Consider the following 16,615-nt stretch of genomic DNA (forward strand, 5'->3'; position numbering starts at 1 on the left):
GATAAACGGCAGGCTGACTTCAGAGAGACTTAAAGGGGTTAAAGAATGAGGAAGAAGCTATTCGCAAAGGGGCCAGACTAGGGGGTTGAAAACTCTTTAACCCAAGTCCCCAGAGCATCTCCCACACACATGCGCAGCACACATACCCGCCCCCCCCCCCAGTCCCGCCCCTAAGCCTTCCTCTTAGCTCACAACCAATTAGGGTAGAGGAGGCGGGATCCCCGCTGGCCGCAGTGCTGCTTGGGTAGCACCCTTGGTTACTGTTGCTAGGGCAGCGGGTCTCAGTACGAGGTGGTAGTAGGAAGTTTTGGGTAGGTCTAACTTGGAAAGGTCAAGGGTCAGTGCGGAGTTTCTGTTGGTGATGATGAAGCAGGCGATCCAGATTTTCGCTAGAGTGAAGCCCCCCGAGCGGAAGCAGCAGCAAGGGGTACGGGCCGCGGGGTCGGAAATGGGGCGCGTGGGGACCCAGCGCGGGGGAGGGGGCGGGGCGCGGAACGGCCACACAGACTGCAGCCCAGAGGGTGGACAGAGCCCGCCCACAGCCTCAGCCCCAGGCTTGGCACAGGGGTGCACACGCGTGCACGTGTCCCTGTTTGCACATTCACCTGCACCGGGTCCCATCCACACAGGGGCTGGCGCTTTTTGCACTCTTCTGGGGCGTTGCCTCTTGCCCCCTCAGACCTCCTCACACTGCTTGGAGCTGAGTCTGTTGGGGCAACTGGTGTGCGAGTATTATAATGCACGCTCGTAAGCGGAATTGTACAATTATAGACAAGCATGCACACGTGCTTTCTTTTCTTTTTTCTTTTTCTTTTTTGGCTTACTACAGCCCACAGGATTACTTATCTAACTGCTCTGCTTCTGAGACGCCCACGGATTTTTTTTCTGGCATGCATTCATAGTAGATGTGCTGTGTGTCACAAACCGCTCCCCACCCCTGTCCCCAGAAAGCCTTAACTGAGGTGTGCGCTAAATCTAGAAGTTTGCAAAGGTTGTGAAGACCTCTCTGCCTCCTGGGTGGGCACGACAGGCCTTGGCTGTGTTTGGAGGAAGCACCACCTGCCAGGCCCCTTTTCTGCTTTATCCTTGATCCTCTGCAGGGACTCTGGTCCTTGTCCTCGTTTTACACACAGGACACTGTGTGCTGGGTTAAGTAAAGTGTCCAGGACACCCAGCTGCTGAATCGCAGGGACTGAATTTTGTTTAATTTTAATGTAATTTGTTCTTTGCCCTTGTCCTGGCTAGCGTGAACTCAGTAGGTAGACCAGGTTGGCCTTGAACTCACGGAAACCCACCAGTCTCTGATTCCTAAATAATGGAATTAAAGGCATGGGCCGTGCAAGTCCCTGAATTTAATTTTAATTAAGGATTTTGAAACTTACATTTCCTTTACAGACAAACAAACCAACACAAAAACATATATATATATATGTTTATATATAATATATATATTCTGACTTCCAAAGTGAGTATTGAGGCAATTGGTTCATATTTTTGAATGCCTGGAGTAAATATATAATAATGTTTTATTTTTATTCTTTTTCAGTGTTATGTGTATGAAAGTATGTAACATTAGGGCATATTATAATTTAGCATTGGCCTCTGGTAATTTGTATCCTTAAAACAAGGAGATCATAATGTCTCTGCCATCCTGCTCAGTAGCCTTTATCCTATGAAAAACATTCAGGAGAAGCTGCGAGAAAAGACCATGGAGGAGAATATTAATCATCTTAAAATTTTTATTTATTTCTATTTCATTTGTGCAAGTGTTTTGCTTACATGAACGTATGTGTACCACATGCATGCAGTGCCTGCAGAGGCCAGAGAACATCAGATGTATGTGATCTCCCTTGTGAGTGCTAGGAATTGAACCCAGGTCCTCTGGAGGAGCAGCCAGGGCTCTTCACCGCTTAGCCATCTCTCCAGCCCCAGTATTAATCATGTTTGTTTAAAGAAATGAAACAGTAGGGAGAGAACGTTGGGCATCGTTGCTGCTGCCTCTCCTGCAGTTATCCACACAGAGGCCTTTTAAAGCATATGCTGACCAGGTTTCTAGACTTTGCGCTTGCTTGGCGATCAAAGAGAAGTCCAGCTATGGTAGGGAGGTGCGCGGGGTAGAGCTGGGGAGCTCTCGAGGCACTGAACTCCCAATTCCCCTGCCTCTACCTCTCGAGTGCTGGGATTATAGGTGTGGGTCACCATTATAGGCTTTTCCTTTGAATGTTGACTTTTTTTTTTTAAGGCAAATGTAGGGCCAGATATCCTTTAAACTTGTGTTAGGTCCTTTCTTCCACTTCACATTCGAGAAACCGGACAAGAAAGACCAATATAAAGCTCTGCCTGGTGGCACAGCTCTGTATCCGCCTCTGCCTGGTGGCACAGTTCTGTACCCACCTCTGCCTGGTGGCACAGCTCTGTACCCACCTCTGCCTGGTGGCACAGCTCTGTACCCACCTCTGCCTGGTGGCACAGCTCTGTATCCCACCTTCCCTGGAGACTGGGACAAGGCTGAAAAATTCAAGGCCAACTTGGACAGTTTATCCAGACCCTGTCACAGAAAGAGAGCTGTATTGGTGAGCCCTAAAGCACTTGGGTGTGGTTTAGGCACTTACTGCTTCCATCCCAGGTTCAGCATTTTTAAGTGTGTGTCACCTCCATTTTGTGTCATGCACACTTCTTTCACTGACCATCAACAGCAGCGTCCTGCCCGACAAAATAGACTTTTTAAAATTCTTCTCTCATATATTACATCCTGAGCAAGTTTCCCCTCCCTCCTCTCCTCCCAGGCCCTCTTCTCCACCGCTCTTCTCCCCACAGAAGATGGCAGGCCTCCCAGAGATATCAACCAAACAAGGCATAGCAAGTTACACTAAGACTAGGCCCTCACCTCATATTAAGGATGGATGAAGCAGCCCAGTAGGAGGAAAAGGGTCCCAAAATGAGGCAGAAGAGTCAGAGATAGCCCCTGTTCCCACTGTTAGGAGTCCTACAAGAACACCAAGCCACACATCCGTAACATATAGGCAGAAGGCCTAGGTCAGCCCCATACAGAATGCCTGATCGCCGGTTCAATCTCTGTGAGGCCCTATCAGCCTAGGTTGGTTGGTTCTGAGGGCAGTGTTCTTGTGGCCTCCTTCCCCCCTCTGGCTCCGACGATCTTTCTTCCCCCTCTCCCACAGGATTCTCTGAGCTCTGCCTGAGTTTGGCTGTGGGTCTCTGCATCTGCTCCCATCAGTTGCTGGATGAAGACTTCTCTGATGATCATGCTAGTTCTGGTCTAAGTATAGCAGAGGATCATTAGTTATGATTTCATTGACATTTTGGTTTGCTTGTTTAGTTATTTATTTCTGGTTGTGTTAGGTTCTATTCTACCAGAATAGAGTTTTTGAATGTCTCTTGGGAGAAAAAAAAATCTAGTGAAAAACCTTGAACCCTCAAATGCCCCCCTTCCTCTTCTGCTTTCAGAAATGTTATTTTACAACATGGCCTTTTCATCTGAACTTTTCATGTTTTTTAAGTAAGATGTTTCAGTAAGAATCTGCTTAGGCCAGGCCTGGTGGCACATGCCTTTAATCCCAGCACTTGGATTTGATGGTAGCAATAGATGGATCTCTGCCAGCTGGGTCAACACAGCCAGTCAGGGTTACATAGCGGTGCGACCCTGTCTCAAATTTAAAACAGAATCTGCTTTGGACATTATTCATACTTTCTGTAAACTTAGGTTTTCCTGAGGTAGGAATATGACTCCTACCCTCTAATCATGCGTCTAAATTAGTCTTCCTTAAACAGGAAGTACTGCTTGTAAGAAAGTAGTTTATTTCCTGGTGAAAGACAAGAAGTCTTTTTTAAATCTTCTTTTTATGGTGCATTACAAAATACTTCCATTTGCATTGCATCATCACTCCACCCCCAAGCACTCTGCAAGGGAGCCTGGAGGTTTTGTTTCCCACACTTTATATAGAAGGGCCCTTTGATTCAGAGAGCAGTGACTGGGCTCACACCTGGTGGTTGGGTTCAGCATGTAACCATTAAATCGCAGGGTTTCTTTAAGCCTTGAGTGTTGATTTTCCTGGCTAAGAAATAAAAGAGTAAGTAACGGAGGCAGGAATCAGAAAATGGTACCATTGTCAGGGTTTTAGGGTTCTATTTCCACTTCAGCTTGGAAAGTGGAAGTGATTTCTCCCAGGTCACTTAGTAAGTAGTGTCTGTGCTGTGATGGAAACACAAGACGTCAAAGACATGCACACGCATCCTTCCAAACCGCAGATGTCAAAGACATGCACACGCATCCTTCCAAACCACAGACGTCAAAGACATGCACACACATCTTTTCAGACCATACGACCCATAAAACTCCTGCAACTTGGGATTTTTGGGGATATAACTCAAAATTGGATACCCCTGTTTACCCTCTGACAAGGTTCAGACATCACTATCATGAGAGTGTCTGGTTTGCACATGCTCAGAAGTGCTTCTGGGCTATAGGAATAATGCGAACTTCTTCCCTAGAACGGGAAACAATGCCTAGCATAAGGCCTTCAAGGGTTTCCTCAACAACAGGGATGTATTTACACAATCAAACGTGGATATTACATCATCCAAAGGTGATCAGAACCTTGAGACAGCATGGCGGTGGTTTGAATGAGGATGTCCCCCATAGGCTCAGATAGTTTTTTCCCCTGCTGGTGGCGCTGTTTGAGGAAGTGATGTAACCTTCAGAAGCTGGAGGGAGTATATCACTGGGGTGGACTTTGTGGGCTTATAGCCTTACCTGCTCCCAGTTCACGCTCTGCCTCATGTGTGTTTGAAGATGTGATCTCTCGGCTTCCTGTGGCTGCCTGCTGTCATGCCCTCCCCTGCCTTTATAGACTCTCCCACAGGGTCCACAAGCCAAAGTAAACTCTGCTCTGCATATGTTGCTTTGGTCATGGCGTTTTATCGCAGTCACAGATGTACGGGTAGCCTCAGTTAATCACCTTGCTTGTAGGGCAGGGTCCCCTGAGGATATTTTTTTACTAATAAATATTGCTGGTGTGCTCCCCCCTTCCCTTCTGCTTTCCTGTTCTCTGCGGGAACCTCGGGTTCTGTAAGTCTTTTCCTAATTAAAGCTGAATATTTTATTATAATTTCTGTCTGCCTTCATTTATGCTGCTACACACAGAAAGTCACTAATGCAAACATCACTTTAGATTTTAGCTCTTGTTTTGTTCTATGTATTTGTTTGAGCCCACTAATAGTTCAAAGAAAAATTTACGTATTATACTGTGCTACGATATTTTGTCATGAAAGCACAGTTTTGTAGCATTACAATGCTAATCATATTCAGGTCAGAGGTCATGCTGGAATTTTACCATTTACATCCACCTATTGTTCTTGTATTTGCAGATTTATTCTATAGATGAAGATGAGAAAGCAGCACCTAGCTTGGAAATTCTCTTACCCCGAGATCTGGCGGATGGATTTGTGAACAACAAGCGGGAAAGCTACAAGTTTAAGTAAGCCTTATTCCTCCTCTTTGTTTCTGCTTCATTACTGGGCAAGTTCTTGTCCCGTGTCAGTTTCTGTTGCCAAAATCATCAGCCCCATTTCCGTGGCAAGCGTGATATGGCCATCTCATCTGGTATATAGAACTCAAATTCATTACTGCGCCCAAGATTAAAAGGTAGGTTTCTGTGTTTGAGATTATGTTCCAGGGCTGGAGAGATGGCTCTGTCCATAAAGTCCTTGCTTCCCCAGCCCAAGGAGCTGAGTTCCGATCCCCAGATCCCAGGTGGAAGCTAGGCAGAGTAATGCACCCCAGTCAGGGCAAGATGGGTGGCAGAGAGGGGGGAGCCCTGTAAGCCACAAATGTGCACCGGGCAAAGTTGCAGGCCAGTGAGAACTCGATTCCCAAACAGCAGTTGGAATGTACCCTGAGTATGGACATGTGAACTTGTCCTCTGACCGCCACACATATATTGTGAGCACGTGCACCCCACCTCACACAAGTGTGCACACATACGAGCACACACACATAGATAATAAAGAGGTGGCATGATTATAGCCTCAGATTTCACCTGTAGTGTTAGGATTTCCCTGCTTCGCTCATTGTGGGGCTGCATGAAGCCCACGAACGTGTGAACGTCATTGAAGGTGAGATGTTGTGGTCTCGTCCGTGTGTTTCTTAGGTGGGCTTTGTTTGTCTCAGGTGCACATGTCCATATTCAATGCCTGTTATGTCCTGTGGAACATTCATTAGAATCATGTCTCTCCTGAAAGGAGGTACTCTATGAGGTATTCGTTTATTTGAAAGATTCAATGTGAAAAAATACAGAGAATATAAAATATCTCAGGAATCTTTTCATATTGATCCCATATCATAGTGACAAAAATTTGGATCTATTGGGTTAAATGCATTATTGTATTTAATTTTCCAGGATTCTTCTTTTCTTATTCCTCTTTTTTTTTTTTTTAACTGCAGCTGGAACACTTTAAATAACATATGGATGGTTCTGTATTTCTCTTGGGCAGTGTTTAACCATATGGTTCATGGGACTGTCCCTGCTCTCCACCCTGGGCATTCTTCACTGCCAGCCTAGAGATGAGAGGTCCATGGCACGAGAGCAGAAAGAATGAAGTCCTTAATCTGGAAGAGTGCATGAGTGTTTGGGGAAGGGAAGGGGACCATGAGGCTTACAGATCCCGCAAGGGACAGACAGGAAGAAGGCAGGTCAAAGGGCAGGGAGAAGCCAAATTATATAGGACCTTATGAGTGACTGGAGCTGTCACCTCAAGTGGATGGGCAGGAAAAGGGTGATGCTGAGAGGGATGGAGTCACCACACCCTGGTTGCAGTAGCATGGTCCTTGCTGATCTTGCGGTATGATGGCACTCGCTGACCTACAGAGCACATCCTGTAACAGGCATGGAAAACAAGTGAAACAACTGTAGTGTTCCGTCCCTGGTGGGAAGTGGGGTGCCGAGAGATGTCTGTTGTTTCCGGTCCTGCATCCATGGGTCTGACCAGCCTAGGTACTGAAGAGGATTGAGGCTGCCTGTACTGAACACACAGAGTCTTCTGTCCACCCTCCACAAACAGTAGTGTACACAGCTAGTCACATAACATTTGCACTGTAGTGAGCATCGTGAGCAGTCTGCAGGGTATATGGAGAGAGCTACATGAACTCTGTGCAAATGCTCTTATATGATGTAAGAGCTACGCACAATTGCAGATTTGGGTCTGAGGATGTTGAGGCTTGCCTCTAATTGGTTGCTGGACATTTCAAGGTCAGAGTTGACAGTGTTTGCCAGTGAACTCATTCCACAATTAAACAGAAAGAGTGGAATCAAGGAAACCAGCGAGTTTGAGACTGAACTTTTAGGAGGATGGAGCTGTCATCTTGTGGGGTGAGGACGATTTCAGTAAAGGCTTCAGATGGGAAGACTAGTCTGTGTACAGTAAAATGTGTACAGAGAAAGCCCACACAACATCCTCACTGAAAGAAAGGACATCTTGGTCACTGAGAATCCCATGTCTTCTCAGCATGTTATTGATGGGCGTGAGGACCCTGGGTCGTTTTTATCTCCATAAGAGATTGGACTGAACTTTGTACAGCTTTTCTGAATTCTAGGATTCTCTCCTGTTCTTCAGAAGCCAGCCGGTCCAAGTTCCTCCCCAGATTGTAACATAGCTCTGTTGTGAAAATGCAATGTTTGGAGATGGTGGTATTTGATGCTCAATATGCAATTACCAGTTAACTGTAAACTCTGATCCTGAAGTCTTCATTCTGAAGTAGGGAGATAAGAGAAATATCTCGGTTGTTTCTTGTCCCACAATTCTCTTAAAGATCAGAAGATAGCATTTTAGAATGATTTGATGGGTGTAAAGGTCCTTTAATTTCTTTTTACATAAGGTGTATGTGTATGTATGTGCAGGTGCCCATGGAAGCTGGAAGATGGTGTTGGGTTCCCTGGGGTTGGACTTGCAAGGTGGTTACAAGCTACCCTCTTGGTGCTGGAAGCTGAACTTGGGTTCCCTGTAAGAATAAGTGCTCTTAGCCTTGTAACCATAATGGCCGAGCCATCTCTCTAACCAGAGGATATCATGCCCTGCACAAGGAATTCAGTATGCTTTATGGGTATTGTTCTAAAATTATATTTCAGCCTAATTACAACATTGGTAGAGTGCCTAGCATGTGAAAGGCACTTGATAGATATTTGCGAAATAGATAAGTCAGTAGATAAGCTGATCATATTAACTTTATACAAGGAACCTTTCAGAATGTATTCTGTGGGTGACCCAGTGCCTTCTCGAAAGCTCCCGGCACGTCTTAATGTTGCAGTGATAGATATAATTCCTGGTGGGGAGTGGAGAAGTGGGGTGGGGAGTGTCCTATTGCCTCAAGGTCACCAGCAACCAGGAGAAAGAAGCCAGCAGGCCCCATTCCTGGGCAGCTTCCCCGAGACCCTGCTGGAGGTCTGTAGTCCACCACCAGCACAGCTCGAGTCAACTGTGCTCCTTAGAGCACACTCATGCATGGTGGCCGTGTGTTCTGTGGAAGCCTGCGCCATGCTGGTGTTCAGATCGAAGGGTTTGAAGGGCCGATCCAGGCACGGCACACCAACCCCTCATATCTGCTGCTCCTAAGTCCTTAGAGCAGTGGTTCTCAGCATGTGGATCATGACCCATGGGCTTGAATGACCCTCTCACAGAGATTACCTGAGACCATCGGAAAACACATATATTTATGATGTGATTCATAATGGTAGCAAAATTATAGTTATAAAGTAGCAACAGAATCATTTTACGGCTGGGGGTCACGGCAGCGTTTTTAAAGGGCGGCAGCATCAGGAAGGCTGAGAACACTGCCTTAGGCTGTCAGCGCATTGGTCACCATTTGCTCATCTCAGATGAAGGCTGAGAAGACCTGGGGTCCCTTGAGGATAAATTTCTTTTTATTTTATATTTCTAATCTAATTGTGGGCATCCATCTGAACTCCTCCCCGGCAGCCTCACCACTTTAGGTGAATACAGTCCACTGACTGTGTAGGCAGTGGTGTTGGCCAGGGGTCCAAAGCCACCAGGAAGCTGCTTAAGATTCTCTAAAAAATTTCACTTGAGAATTTTTACTTTAAAGACTGTATCCTCTCATTTTTATTTTGAAAAGGTGTAAGTGATTGGGAAGAGATCGCACTTAGCAAAGTGCTTACTTTGCAGACATGAGAACCTGAGTTCGAGCCCCAGCCCTGGATGGGATGGGATGCTTATCATCCTGGGCCAGAGAGGTAGAGGTTCTGGGGCTTGGTAGCCAGCCAGCTACCTGGGGCTGGTGAGTTCCAGGCCAGTGAGAGACCCAAGGAAAGACACCAAGGTTGTCTTCTGACCTCCACATACATGCATGTGAGCACACGTGCACACACAGGAGAGAGAGAGAGAGAGAGAGAGAGAGAGAGAGAGAGAGAGAGAGAGAGAGAGAGAGAGAGAGATACAGGAGAACAGATTTTGTCTCCCAAGTGTCCTGCTCTACTGGTAATCCTATACCAAACTGGAGTGATTCTGCAAGGAGGATGGAACAACCACTCTGGCACCTCCTGGAAGTCCCCTCCCTGCAGTTCTCGTGAAGACCTGGCTTTGCAGGACAGATCAGTCATTTCTGACTTTTGAGTCATGAGCAAGGAAATGAGACAACAGTACAGAAGCTGGCCTCCCTGTCAGAGCGGGAGGTACCTAATGCATGGGCAACCACAAGCTACAGTTCAAATGCTGCACCTTCAGGGATCATGCAGTACACTTGCAGTCTTTCCTCACCGGGCAAATGTCAGAAGCCCAAGGACCTTTTCCATCCCATTCTTGGGTTTCCAGCCTATGGAGTTCTGGACGTTTGACTCTGATACCAGCCACAGACACTGTCCTGTCATAGAATATTTATTCAACTAGGCAAAAATGTGTTACATTTGTTTATGCTGCGTTTGTTCAACTATGTAAATTTGGGTTGTGTTTCTCTATGCTGCATTTGTTTAACTTGGCAAGGACATGTTGCTATTTGTACCTTGCTTGCCTAAGGCACCTGACTGGTCTAATACAAAGCTGAATGGCTGATAGCTATGCAATAGAGGGATAGGTGGGAGTGGTAGGCAGAGGAAATAAGTAGAAGGAGGAATCTAGGCTTGAGAGAGAATGAGGGAGAAGGAGAGGGGGAGGCCCAGCCAGATAACCTGACTCGAAAGACGCAGGAAAGTAGGACACAGAGAATGAAAAGCTAAGAAGTCCCGAGGCAAAACATAGATGAAGAGAAGCAGGTTAAATTTTAAGTTATAAGAACTAGCTAGAAACAAGCACAAACTAAGGCCGAGTATTCATAACTAAAACGAAGCCTCCATCTCATGATTAAGGGGCTGGTGGTCTGAGAAAGCCTGCTGCACTGTCCTTCTTGAGAGCTAAAAACGAGTATTATGCGATTCAAAGCTGGTGTGCTTTTTTTCAGAGGGGAACAACTGTACAGATCTTGTCAAAGCCATATTGTTTACTCACCACTTTTGAGCAAGAATACAACGGCGCAGTGTCGGGGGGATGACAGGGCAAACATTGTGTTAGGTTAGCTAAGTCTGGTGATGTCAGTGTGGGGTCATTTACAAACGTGTTTATGAAAACGACATTCATTAATCCAGTAGCGTTTGAAGATCATTGCCATTTTCACATTGCAGATTTCAAAGGATTTTTGACCAAGATGCAAAGCAAGACATCATTTTCGAAATCATTGCCAAACCAGTCGCCCAGAGGTAGGATTTCCCAGACTCTGTTAGTGGGTTCCTGGCTTTTCTTCTTGTCTTCAGTCCTCAGGTAATTGTGGGAATTTGCTTGCGTGTGTCAATCGTCAATCATAGACTCTGGCTTCAGGGCTTGAAATAGTGGTAACATTAATTATTCATATCAGATGCAGATGGTGAGCCTCGAAGTAAACCAGGAACACAGACGGAAGAACTATTCTTAGTCTCCGTTTAAAGGTTCCAGTATGGGCTGGAGAGGTGACACAGTGGTTAAGAAATCGTTGTGTGTTTTCAGATACCAGGGTTCAGTCTTCAGCCCCTACAAGGCAGCTCACAACCTCCTATAACTCTAGCTCCATAGATTTAATATACTTTTCTGGTCTCCAAGTGAAGAAGGATGCTTAAAAGAAATCCCACATTAGCTCATAATTGAGAATAATAGAGGGTTATTTATTTAGGGGTAGACTCACAGATCACAATCCTCTGCTGGAACGGAAAAGTGGCTGGACGCGCGCTTTACATCGGCATATATAGTATAAGAGGCCTCACCCAAGTGAGTGGGTAACTTAAAGGCTCCTGGCGGTAGGAATTCCTGCAGCATCCAAGGGAACCTACTCACCTGTGTACATACTAACATGCAGACACATACACAAGCACATAAAGACATCCTTTAAAAAGTTCTGTAAACCAAGGATTATTTAGGCTGACACTGCTCCAAGTGGTGTGGCTACTGGTACTGGAAATCAAGATGATTTTCTCTTATTTGGTGTACTTTTCTTGGTTCAATAACTCTATTATTATTATTATTTTTTGAGACAGGTTTTCTCTGTGGCTTTGGAGCCTGTCCTGGAACTAGCTCTGTAGACCACGCTGGTCTCGAACTCACAGAGATCCGCCTGCCTCTGCCTACTGAGTGCTGGGATTAAAGGCGTTCGCCACCATCGCCCGGCTATTATTAATATTATTACTTAATTTTCATGTGTGTGTGGTGTATATGTGTGTTCACATGTGTGTGTGTGTGTATGCACTTGTTTGTGTTTGAGAGTGTGGAAACTAGAGGTCACTGGAGGTCAACATGCAGTTGTCTATCTTAATGGCTTCTCTGCCTTGTTTTTTAAGAGAGTCTCTGTCTGAGCCTGAAGTTCATCATTTCAGCAGGTTTGGCTGGCAGTGGGCACCCGGGACTGCCTGTTCTGTTCACTGTGGTGGGGATGAAAGCGTACACTGCTATGTCTGGCTTTCTACACGAGTGCTGGGAATCTGAATCCAGGTCCTCATTCTTCTGTAGCCTACCAGCACTGTATGCACTGGGTCATTTCCTTGGCTCCTCAGTATTTCAGGATCAGGTTAGAAGATGACACTTGGAAGGCCTGCTGATAATTGGATCTGCTCTACCTCAGTGACCTGTCAAGACTTGGTCCTTACTTTCTAGAGTCATGCGTTTCAGTAAATGCAGGCAGTTCCAGGCCATGATGGTAAAGACTGAGCTCTGCATGATGGTGCTGGGTAATCAGATGCAAACATCCATGTCTCTTGGCAAAGTCTCCTTGGGTCTTGATCAGTGGTTTTCACTGTGGGTGGCAACCCCTTTGGCAAAGCTATATCTCCAAAAATGTTTACATTATAATTCATGTTAGTATCAAAGTTACAGTTATAAAATAGCAACAAAATAATTTTATGGCTGGGTCACCACAACATGAGGAACTGTATTAAAGGGTCACAGCATTAGGAAGGTTGAAAACAACTGCACTAGACAGTCATGGCCCTTATCCTTTCTGGGGATCCTCACTGGGGGCTACTGCCAATGATGTGTTTTTCTCGGATCCTGAAGCCATTGGAATGGTTCTGTAAACATTCATCTGTACAGATAATATGGAAATTATCTGTTGGGAGCTGTGAACCCCCAGATCCTGAATATCTTGTAAACAACTTGTATTCCTCTGCTCTGAGACAGCATGCAGCTGCTCTGAGCACGAGACCCTCAGGAGTTCCTGATGGCAAGGGAGTGGTTTCTGTTGGGTTTGGCTAGGGTGTGGCTATCAGTTAAGGATATCTATATAAGTGGCTCTGGTACACAGTAAGGGGGCATACTTGTTTCAAGGATGACCCCTCTCTCTCTCTCTCTCTCTCTCTCTCTCTCTCTCTCTCTCTCTCTCTCTCTCTCTCTCTCTCTCTCTCTCTCTCTCTCTATATCTCTCTCTCTCTCTCTATATCTCTCTCTCTCTCTCTCTTTGTGTGTTTCAGTCTCCAGCCCCTTGCCCGGCTCACGAACTGTATGGTAGCACATAGAACGCAGACTGACATGGTGCGCTACAATTATCTCTGCTAAATGAGCTAATTTTCTAGCCCACTAGTTCATGTCACTCTCTGTGGACAGCAGGGGAACCCATTGTTTCTCTTTGTCGCTCTCATGTCTATGCTATGGATCTTGCCTAAAGCAAGCTTTTTCCATTTCATACAGTTCCTTCATTGATAAAATACAATCAATTAGGCTTTAAGTATTTCTTTTATAATCACAATCAGGAAACCTTACTTTGTAATTGTTGGGGTTAGGTTATTTTTCAGAGAGATAGTCTTGCGTTTAATTGTAAAAGGTTGTACTATTGTGTTAGTTTGTGGATACGTACATGTGTAGGAACCCACAGTGGACAGAAGTGGGCATTGGGTTCCCTGGAACTGGAGGTACGTGTGGTTATGAGCTACCATGTGAGCGCTGGGAACCAAACCATGTCCTTTGCAAGAGCAGGAAGTGTTGCTGATCCCTGAGCTATCTCTCAGGGTTTAGTCTTTGTGTTTTATGTTGAAACTTTCCTCACTCATTTGTGGAGGGAAATTGGTTTCTGTTTCCTGAGAGCTGGGTCTTCCTCCTTTCCTCACTCCCCCTCTCCATCCTCTGCCCCTTTCTGCAGCTTTTCTTTATCTCAAATCTTTGTCTGAAGATGATGATGCATTCACAGATGATTCAGGATATTTCTAGTCGTTACAGTTTGCCTCCTATCCTTCCAAAGAGGTAGGTAGTAATAGATAGTTTTCCTTCTGGGAAATTCTCCCTGCACAGGTGGATAACGATGGACAATTGGCAAGACTTTTACTCTAGTGCTGGGATTTGTAACTGATTGTCCATAGCACAGCCATACTTAAGACTCACATTAAATAGCTGGGGTGTGGCTGGGTAGACCAGTGAGTTTGTTCAGTTCTTTGTCACTTGCAGATCCAAAAATCTTTGCCTGGTTCACGAGTTTGCGAGCTTGACAAGATTTCTGTCCTCTGTGAGTTTTGGGCTTCCTTTTTGTCTCTACCCTTGAGGTCTGGGCCAGAATTTATGGCATATTCCTTGTTAAATTCAGCACAGATAACCTAGCATAGCCTTCAGATAGCAGTAAGAATGCATGTATGTGAGCAACGGATTGCTTTGACAACATCAGAGCACTGTCCTGTGCAGAATCTCACTCAGCTCTTGGAGGAGTCTGTGCAGCCTCAGATACGGTAACTGGTGCGTTAGGTGAGAAGCCAGGACGCTGGGCATTTGATGGAGTTTTGCTGGACCACACAGTTAGGAAGCTGCAGATAGGAGAGCATATCTGCCTCTCCCTGCAATTTGGCCTTTGTGTTGCTTTAATCGCACTTAGCATCTGTCACCCTTGCTGGCCTCACAGATGCCATCCATGTTACCAAAAGGTCACCTTCCGCCTCATCCCACCTCCCTCTCAGCCTTGTCCGGCCACATTACTCCACTCCTTCCCCCTGGACTTTGAGAAGGGGCAGACTAAGAGATATCTGTATGGGGGTAGGGAAGCAACGTTCCCTGTACCTTCCTGTTCCCTGGATTTTACTGCCTATGGTCCAAGTGTCAGCGGTCTCGGATGGCCCCATAGCTCACGGTTTTTCACACTCAAAGGTTAGTTCTTTCATTTGACCCTGAAATGTATAAATATATAAATGCTCTCAGAAGAAAAGAATTATAACATATAAATTAAACTTTAGTCATTATCTATTCAGTGAAATTAATTAATCGATTAATAATTCATTTTTGGACAGAGTCTTGCTGCACAGCTTTGGCTGTCCTGGAACTCTCTCTGTAGACCAGGCTGGTCTCAGACTCAGAGATCTGTCTGCCTCTGCCTCCTGAGTGCTGGAATTAATGGTGAACCTGGCACCATTCAGTAACTATTAGCAAGGTGCTAATGATGCGTCAGGACCAGACTATCATCCTAGTTCTTTCCCAAGAGCTGAGGCAGGAGTTCACTAATTGAAGGCCAATATGATCTATAGGTTTGAGACATATACATATATAAATAATTAAAAAATAAACAGTAAAATCATGCAAAAACACTAACAAGTCTCTTTTCACATGTCACCTTTTGAGAGGGTGAACCCTGGCCACCCCTGTAAGAACTGCATGCCCTCCCTCACCACCATGGTGACATTCCTAATGCCTCTCGCCACTGCCTGATGTCATTTATCCCCATCCCTTGTCACCTGGAATGCCTTGGCCTCGTGCACTGTGCCTGCTGTTTACAGTGTGCCTGCTGTTTACTATCTGTTGCTATTCTTCTGTTCCCTGTTCATTTCCAGGCACCTGTTGTAGGCGCCTTAGTAAGTGTCCAGCAGATACCTGTGGAATTGGTGATGTCTGAAACTGTTAGATAAGCACAGTTTCTAGTCCAGTCCAGATTGTGCACACACCAGCAACAAAAGGGAATCACATTCTTGATTCTTTAAAGCATTCACAGATAATGCTCTGTGATTTACTTACTTTAATGGACAGAGATTCCCACTGTGGGGCCATACACTCGCCATGTGCTCGTCAGGATGGCTTGCCATTGTTTACGTCTTGAACCACAATGGACTTTCAGAGTGCTGAAGGCTTGGTTATAAAAACGATACAGCTTAAATGAACCTCCCAGTGACTTAATTCATACTTACTTCTTAAGAATATTTATTTCCAGACTGCAGAGATGGCTCTGTGGTTAAGAGCACTCTTGTAGAGGACCGAAATTCACTTCCCAGCATCCCTGTGGCATCTTGCAACTGCTTCTGATTCCTAATCTGGAGATCCTGTGCCCTCTTCTGGCCTCTTTGGGCATTGCACTCATGTATATACACATACACAGATACTCGTAGTTAAAAATAAATTATTTATCTAAAATGGACATTTATCTCTTCTGAAGTCCCATTTTGCCTCCATCTTAGTGTTAACAAGTAGTATGTTTTTACTGGAGTGTTGTTGCTTTTCCAACTTTGGGTCCCTAGCTGGTTGTGTGAGGTTTGTTCTCATTCATAGCTAAGTATCCTTCATCCATGGCTCTCTAGGGGTTTGCACACATAGTTTCTAAACTGTGTTCACTCTCCAGTTGTAGAATCCAGACAATCAGCATTTCCTCTTTCTCTGATAGAATTGCTGTTACCTTGTCATTCCCAAGTTTCTTTACCTCAAGACAAAAGTCAGATAATTATTTTAACTAGGAAAACCTTTTATTAAAAAAAACTCACTCACACACACACACACACACATGTTATGTACTTTAACTATATAGACTTGCATTTGTGTGTGTGTGTATTCAGGGGTGTTTGGTATAATGCATTTGTATGTGTTACTGTGTGTGCAGTTGTATTTAGGGTGCACATGAATGTGGAGTTAGAGGGTGACATGTGGTGTCTTCCTCTTGCTCTATACATTACGTTTTGAGATGGAGGCTCTCACTGAACCCATAACTAACCTGCGAGCTACTTGGCTAGAAAGCCCCAGGTATCCATCCTCTTGCCTCAACTCTACCCAATACTAGGATTGCAGACACACACTGCCACACCTGGCTATAAACATGGCTGCTATGGATCTAAACTTAGGCCACCATGATTGTGTAATGGGT

At 45.3% G+C, this 16,615-nt stretch overlaps 1 protein-coding gene across 2 annotated transcripts in view; it reads left to right on the forward strand.

The window, feature by feature from the left end:
- Positions 1-272: 272 nt before the first annotated feature.
- Positions 273-16,615, forward strand: part of Kif6 (kinesin family member 6) — a 307,139-nt gene continuing 290,796 nt past the window's right edge. For both annotated transcript variants that reach the window (XM_050165072.1, XM_050165073.1), the window contains exons 1-3: positions 273-427; positions 5,386-5,495; positions 10,683-10,757. In XM_050165072.1, the coding sequence (XP_050021029.1) occupies positions 362-427; positions 5,386-5,495; positions 10,683-10,757 (251 nt within the window). In that variant the 5' untranslated portion in view covers positions 273-361. The remainder of the gene's footprint in view (positions 428-5,385; positions 5,496-10,682; positions 10,758-16,615) is intronic.

Source organism: Alexandromys fortis, unplaced genomic scaffold (assembly GCF_014885135.2).
Source record: "Alexandromys fortis isolate MF-2015 unplaced genomic scaffold, M_Fortis_MF-2015_v1.1 scaffold_121, whole genome shotgun sequence".
NCBI lineage: Eukaryota > Metazoa > Chordata > Mammalia > Rodentia > Cricetidae > Alexandromys > Alexandromys fortis.